We start from the raw sequence: 7,500 nt of genomic DNA, 5'->3' as shown, positions 1-7,500 counted from the left end.
TTATGGCGGGGGGGGGTGGGGGGGGGGAGGAATACCGATAATAATTATGGCGGTGGGGGGTGGGGGGGAATACCGATAAATGAATGATGTGTGGAGGGGGTGTGGTGTGGTCAACACACTGAATGATGTGTGGAGGGGTGTGGTGTGGTCAACACATTTAATGATGTGTGGAGGGGTGTGGTGTGGTCAACACACTGAATGATGTGTGGAGGGGTGTGGTGTGGTCAACACACTGAATGATGTGTGGAGGGGTGTGGTGTGGTCAACAGACTGAATGATGTGTGGAGGGGTGTGGTGTGGTCAACACACTGAATGATGTGTGTGGAGGGGTGTGGTGTGGTCAACAGACTGAATGATGTGTGTGGAGGGGTGTGGTGTGGTCAACACACTGAATGATGTGTGGAGGGGTGTGGTGTGGTCAACAGACTGAATGATGTGTGGAGGGGTGTGGTGTGGTCAACAGACTGAATGATGTGTGTGGAGGGGTGTGGTGTGGTCAACACACTGAATGATGTGTGGAGGGTTGTGGTGTGGTCAACAGACTGAATGATGTGTGTGGAGGGGTGTGGTGTGGTCAACAGACTGAATGATGTGTGGAGGGGTGTGGTGTGGTCAACACACTGAATGATGTGTGGAGGGGTGTGGTGTGGTCAACACACTGAATGATGTGTGGAGGGGTGTGGTGTGGTCAACACACTGAATGATGTGTGGAGGGGTGTGGTGTGGTCAACACACTGAATGATGTGTGTGGAGGGGTGTGGTGTGGTCAACACACTGAATGATGTGTGTGGAGGGGTGTGGTGTGGTCAACACACTGAATGATGTGTGGAGGGGTGTGGTGTGGTCAACACACTGAATGATGTGTGTGGAGGGGTGTGGTGTGGTCAACACATTGAATGATGTGTGGAGGGGTGTGGTGTGGTCAACAGACTGAATGATGTGTGTGGAGGGGTGTGGTGTGGTCAACACATTGAATGATGTGTGGAGGGGTGTGGTGTGGTCAACACACTGAATGATGTGTGGAGGGGTGTGGTGTGGTCAACACACTGAATGATGTGTGGAGGGGTGTGGTGTGGTCAACACACTGAATGATGTGTGGAGGGGTGTGGTGTGGTCAACACACTGAATGATGTGTGGAGGGGTGTGGTGTGGTCGACACACTGAATGATGTGTGGAGGGGTGTGGTGTGGTCAACAGACTGAATGATGTGTGTAGGGGTGTGGTGTGGTCAACAGACTGAATGATGTGTGGAGGGGTGTGGTGTGGTCAACACACTGAATGATGTGTGGAGGGGTGTGGTGTGGTCAACAGACTGAATGATGTGTGGAGGGGTGTGGTGTGGTCAACACACTGAATGATGTGTGGAGGGGTGTGGTGTGGTCAACACACTGAATGATGTGTGGTGGTGTGGTGATGGTCAGAAGACCATAGGAAACAGAGACGTGTAACTAATGACAAAGACGTGTTCACAAAGTACGTTTTGTTATTTCCCTTCCTCCCCCACCCCCTGTCTTCCTTCCACTGTAGGTATCCCTGGCTTCATTCCTTCCTTCCTTCCACTGTAGGTATCCCTGGCTTCATTCCTTCCTTCCTTCCACTGTAGGTATCCCTGGCTTCATTCCTTCCTTCCTTCCACTGTAGGTACCCCTTTCTTCCTTCCTTCCTTCCACTGTAGGTATCCCTGGCTTCATTCCTTCCTTCCTTCCACTGTAGGTATCCCTTTCTTCCTTCCTTCCTTCCTTCCACTGTAGGTATCCCTGGCTTCATTTCTTCCTTCCTTCCACTGTAGGTATCCCTGGCTTCATTCCTTCCTTCCTTCCACTGTAGGTACCCCTGGCTTCATTTCTTCCTTCCTTCCACTGTAGGTACCCCTGGCTTCATTCCTTCCTTCCTTCCACTGTAGGTATCCCTGGCTTCATTCCTTCCTTCCTTCCACTGTAGGTATCCCTGGCTTCATTCCTTCCTTCCTTCCACTGTAGGTACCCCTGGCTTCATTCCTCCCTTCCTTCCACTGTAGGTATCCCTGGCTTCATTTCTTCCTTCCTTCCACTGTAGGTATCCCTGGCTTCATTCCTTGCTTCCTTCCACTGTAGGTACCCCTGGCTTCATTCCTTCCTTCCTTCCACTGTAGGTACCCCTGGCTTCATTTCTTCCTTCCTTCCACTGTAGGTACCCCTGGCTTCATTCTTTCCTTCCTTCCACTGTAGGTATCCCTGGCTTCATTCCTTCCTTCCTTCCACTGTAGGTATCCCTGGCTTCATTCCTTCCTTCCTTCCACTGTAGGTATCCCTGGCTTCATTCCTTCCTTCCTTCCACTGTAGGTATCCCTGGCTTCATTCCTTCCTTCCTTCAACTGTAGGTACCCCTGGCTTCATTTCTTCCTTCCTTCCACTGTAGGTATCCCTGGCTTCATTCCTTTCTTCCTTCCACTGTAGGTACCCCTGGCTTCATTTCTTCCTTCCTTCCACTGTAGGTACCCCTGGCTTCATTCCTTTCTTCCTTCCACTGTAGGTATCCCTGGCTTCATTCCTTCCTTCCTTCGACTGTAGGTACCCCTGGCTTCATTCCTTCCTTCCACTGTAGGTACCCCTGGCTTCATTCCTTCCTTCCTTCCACTGTAGGTATCCCTGGCTTCATTCCTTCCTTCCTTCCACTGTAGGTACCCCTGGCTTCATTTCTTCCTTCCTTCCACTGTAGGTATCCCTGGCTTCATTTCTTCCTTCCTTCCACTGTAGGTATCCCTGGATTCATTTCTTCCTTCCTTCCACTGTAGGTATCCCTTTCTTCCTTCCTTCCTTCCACTGTAGGTATCCCTGGCTTCATTCCTTCCTTCCTTCCACTGTAGGTATCCCTTTCTTCCTTCCTTCCTTCCTTCCACTGTAGGTATCCCTGGCTTCATTTCTTCCTTCCTTCCACTGTAGGTACCCCTGGCTTCATTTCTTCCTTCCTTCCACTGTAGGTACCCCTGGCTTCATTTCTTCCTTCCTTCCACTGTAGGTATCCCTGGCTTCATTTCTTCCTTCCTTCCACTGTAGGTACCCCTGGCTTCGTTATTGTCGTCCTTCTCCCTTTTTTCATTTCTTCCTTCCTTCCCGCCTTCTTTCCTTTCTTCCTAAATTCCTTCGTTTCTTTCTTCCTTTTTTCCTTCCTTCTTTGCTTCCTTCCTTTCTTCCTTCTTTCCTCCCATAATTCCTTCTTTCCATCATTCATTGCAGAGGTCTGGCGGCCAGCCCAGTGCCATCAGAGATGTCGTTGCTGAGCCTGAGGAGTGGCGGCAGTGGTGGTGGAGGTGGTGGGAGTGGCGGGGAGTCTGTGACGCAGCTGGCGTCACGCATCCAGTGGGAGCAGCTCCAGAGGGCCTACTCCTTCCACACCTCGGCTGCTGCTGCGGCTGCCAGTCGTCGCTTCAGTCCTGCCAGTCTGCCGGGTGAGTTGGTGGCTTGGTTGGCTGGTTGGCTGGTGGGTTGGTTCGCTGGTTGGTGGGTTGGCTGGCTGGTGGCTTGGTTGGCTGGTGGGTTGGCTGATTGGATGGTTGGCTGGTTCGTTCGTTGCTTGGATGACTGGATGGTTTGTTAGTTGATGGGTGTGTCGATGGGCTAATTGGCTGGTTGGCTGGTTGGGTGGGTGGGTGGGTGGGTGGGTGGTTGAGAATCAGAATCAGAATCAATCTTAATGTCAATTATATCTTAACAAGGTTTATGAGACACGCATTCAAAGTTACATGAAACCACGCACAAACAGCAAAACAAGATAAAAGACATTGAACAAGAGATTGAATCACTCCTGGAACACGCTATACGAATTTCCCAAACAATCCGACAAGTTTGTCTTCCAGTATTAGCTAACTGGGTTTAATAATATATGGAAGGTAGTTTTGAATTTTTTGTATGAATTCTAATCTAATTTATTTGTATAATTTGCAGTCATCTAAGAAATGATATTCATCCCCTGTTGTTTGACATTGTAAACAGTCTCCTTTATTTTGGGATGTTGTAATATCTGCCTTTTTCTATTACTAAATCATGAGAGGATATTCTTAATTTGCACAATGATTGTTTTTTATTATAATTAAGATATCCTTCAAGCAAATTAGTGTCAAGCTGGGATGGTTGGTTGGTTGGTAGGCTGGTATTCGGTGGTTCCGTTCATATGTTTTGATCAATTTTCTTGTCAAAGGTATACAATCCCATATTATAAACCGAAGAACATATCGGTTGTCTCCCCTCGGATTGACGGGAAACGTCTCTCTCCCTCCGTCTGCCTGTCTGTGTTTCCACGCGCACGTGCGTGCGTGCGTTTATGCAGTAATCCCTCTCCACTTGATCTAAATAATAGTAATAATTATGATGATAATAATAATAATCTCTCTCTCTCTCTCTCTCTCTCTCTCTCTCTCTCTCTCTCTCTCTCTCTCTCTCTCTTCCTCTCTGTGCAGGTATCTGATGAGTTGATTTAACATACCCTGTGCAGTCAGTGATAGTAGCGATAGTATGTTAGTTTCCCAGGCGCATTCAACTTTCTCTCCGCACTTTGATGAAGAAGCTTGATATCAGGGGTTTCAGGTCATGGAACTTTCTGCGATGTGCATCGTTTGGTCTTTTCAATTTGTTCATCACCCCCACCCCGCCCCTTAACACCCCCCCCTCCCCCATGCCCCCCATCCCGTATTGGCCAGAAAACCGAAAGAGGCTGTTGTCAACAAAGACCTGTCAATATCAATGTCAATATCAGTGTCATTATCAGTGTCAGTATCAATGTTATTATCACTGTCAGTATCACTGTCATTATCACTGTATTTATCACTGTCAGTATCACTGTCATTATCACTGTCAATGTCACTGTCAGTATCACTGTCATTATCACTGTCATTATCACTGTCAGTATCACTGTCAATATCACTGTCAATATCACTCTCAATATCACTGTCAGTATCACTGTCAGTATCACTGTCAGTATCACTGTCAGTATCACTCTCAATATCACTGTCAGTATCACTGTCAGTATCACTGTACTGTCGTTATCACTGTCGGTATCACTGTCATTATCACTGTCGTTATCACTGTCAGTATCACTGTCAGTATCACTGTCAGTATCACTGTCATTATCACTGTCGTTATCACTGTCAGTATCACTGTCATTATCACTGTCGTTATCACTGTCATTATCACTGTCAGTATCAATGTCAATATCACTGTCAGTATCACTGTCAATATCACTGTCAATATCACTGTCAGTATCAATGTCAGTATCACTGTCATATCACTGTCATTATCACTGTCAATATCACTGTCAGTATCACTGTCAATATCACTGTCAGTATCACTGTCAGTGTCACTGTCAATATCACTGTCATTATCACTGTCAATATCACTGTCAATATCACTGTCAGTATCACTGTCAGTATCACTGTTATTATCACTGTCAGTATCACTGTCAGCATCACTGTCAATATCACTGTCATTATCACTATCATTGTCACTGTCAATATCATTGTCAGTATCAGTGTCAGTATCAATGTCATTATCACTGTCAGTATCAGTGTCATTATCACTGTCAGTATCAGTGTCAATATCACTGTCATTATCACTGTCAATATCACTGTCAGTATCACTGTCATTATCACTGTCAGTATCACTGTCATTATCACTGTCAGTATGACTGCCAATATCACTGCCATTATCACTGTCAGTATCACTGTCAATATCACTGTCATTATCACTGTCAATATCACTGTCAGTATCAATGTTATTATCACTGTCAGTATCACTGTCATTATCACTATCAATATCACTGTCAGTATCACTGTCAATATCACTGCCATTATCACTGTCATTATCACTGTCAATATCACTGTCATTATCACTGTCATTATCACTGTCAGTATCACTGTCATATCACTGTCATTATCACTGTCAATATCACTGTCAATATCACTGTCAGTATCACTGTCAGTATCACTGTCAATATCACTGTCAGTATCACTGTCAGTATCAGTGTCATTATCACTGTCAATATCACTGTCAGTATCACTGTCAGTATCAGTGTCATTATCACTGTCAATATCACTGTCAGTATCACTGTCATATCACTGTCAACATCACTGTCAGTATCACTGTCATTATCACTGTCAATATCACTGTCATTATCACTGTCATTATCACTGTCAATATCACTGTCAGTATCACTGTCAGTATCAATGTCAGTATCACTGTCATTATCACTGTCATTATCACTGTCAATATCAGTGTCAATATCACTGTCAGTATCACTGTCATTATCACTGTCATTATCACTGTCAGTATCACTGTCATTATCACTGTCATATCACTGTCAATATCACTGTCAGTATCACTGTCATTATCACTGTCAGTATCAATGTCATTATCACTGTCATTATCACTGTCAATATCACTGTCAATATCACTGTCAGTATCACTGTCAGTATCACTGTCAGTATCACTGTCATTATCACTGTCATTATCACTGTCAGCATCACTGTCAATATCACTGTCAGTGTCTCCACCTCCAGGCTTACCGCACAGCTCTGGGTCCCTGGCCGGGGACCTGACCCACCACCCCCACCACCCCCTGCACTCCTTGCACTCCCTGCACTCCCTGCTGGGGGGTCAGCAAGGAGGGGGTTCGGGGTCAGCCGGCACGGCCAGTGGCTACAACTCGGCCTCAGAGGCCCGAGGATACCTGTCGGCCTCCGAGATCCGCGGCTACGCCTCTGGCTCCGACGTTCCCCCCACCCCGGGTAGCGGCAGCATCACCCTGCCTGGCTCGCTGGAAGGTGGGATCAACTTATTTATCATTTCTTGTGGGGGTTTTGTTTGTTTGTTTGTTTGTTGTTTTTACGGGGATTTATGTAACAGATGAGCACTTTATTTCTTTTTTGGCATCCCGTCCAGTCCTTGTACACACCATTCCCTGGTGACTCGCTGGAAGGTCAGATCTGCTGCATGGCAACACCCTACACCCACCCAAATATAAAGTTTTCATTGATCAAATAATTTATTTCTGTACTTCCACAAAACAAAGTTTTGATTAATCAATTAGTTTATTTCTTCTCTCCCCCAAAAAAAGTTTTGATTATTCAGTTAATTCATTTCTGCACTCACACCCGAAAAAATTTTGATTTATCAATTGATTCATTTCTGTACTCCCACCAAAAAACGTGTTGATTAATCAAATAATTTATTTCTGTACTGCACCCCTAAAAAAAGAGATTAATTCATTTATTTTATTACTCCCACCCTCCAAAAAGTTTTGAATTAATCTATTTCTTTGCCCCCCGTAACCCCCCACCCTCTCCCGCCAACAAAAAACAAAACAAAAACAAAAACAAATTGCTTAGTCAATTATTTCAGTACTCCCACCAAAAACGTTTCGATTAATCAATTAATTTGTTTCTGTGCTCCCACCCAAATAGGTTTTGATTAATCAATGAATTCATTTATGTGCTCCACTCAAAAAAGTTTTGATGAATCAGTGAATTCA

The 7,500-nt window shown here is 45.4% G+C and overlaps 1 protein-coding gene across 1 annotated transcript in view; it reads left to right on the top strand.

The window, feature by feature from the left end:
- The window catches only part of LOC143290598 (uncharacterized), a 173,721-nt gene that overhangs the window by 139,791 nt on the left and 26,430 nt on the right, over positions 1-7,500 (top strand). Inside the window, exons 6-7 of the mRNA XM_076600188.1 lie at positions 3,216-3,427; positions 6,530-6,793. Coding sequence (XP_076456303.1) covers positions 3,216-3,427; positions 6,530-6,793 — 476 coding nt within the window. The remainder of the gene's footprint in view (positions 1-3,215; positions 3,428-6,529; positions 6,794-7,500) is intronic.

The sequence above is a fragment of the Babylonia areolata genome, chromosome 15 (genome assembly GCF_041734735.1).
Source record: "Babylonia areolata isolate BAREFJ2019XMU chromosome 15, ASM4173473v1, whole genome shotgun sequence".
NCBI lineage: Eukaryota > Metazoa > Mollusca > Gastropoda > Neogastropoda > Buccinidae > Babylonia > Babylonia areolata.
This window is presented reverse-complemented; position numbering and strand designations above follow the sequence as displayed.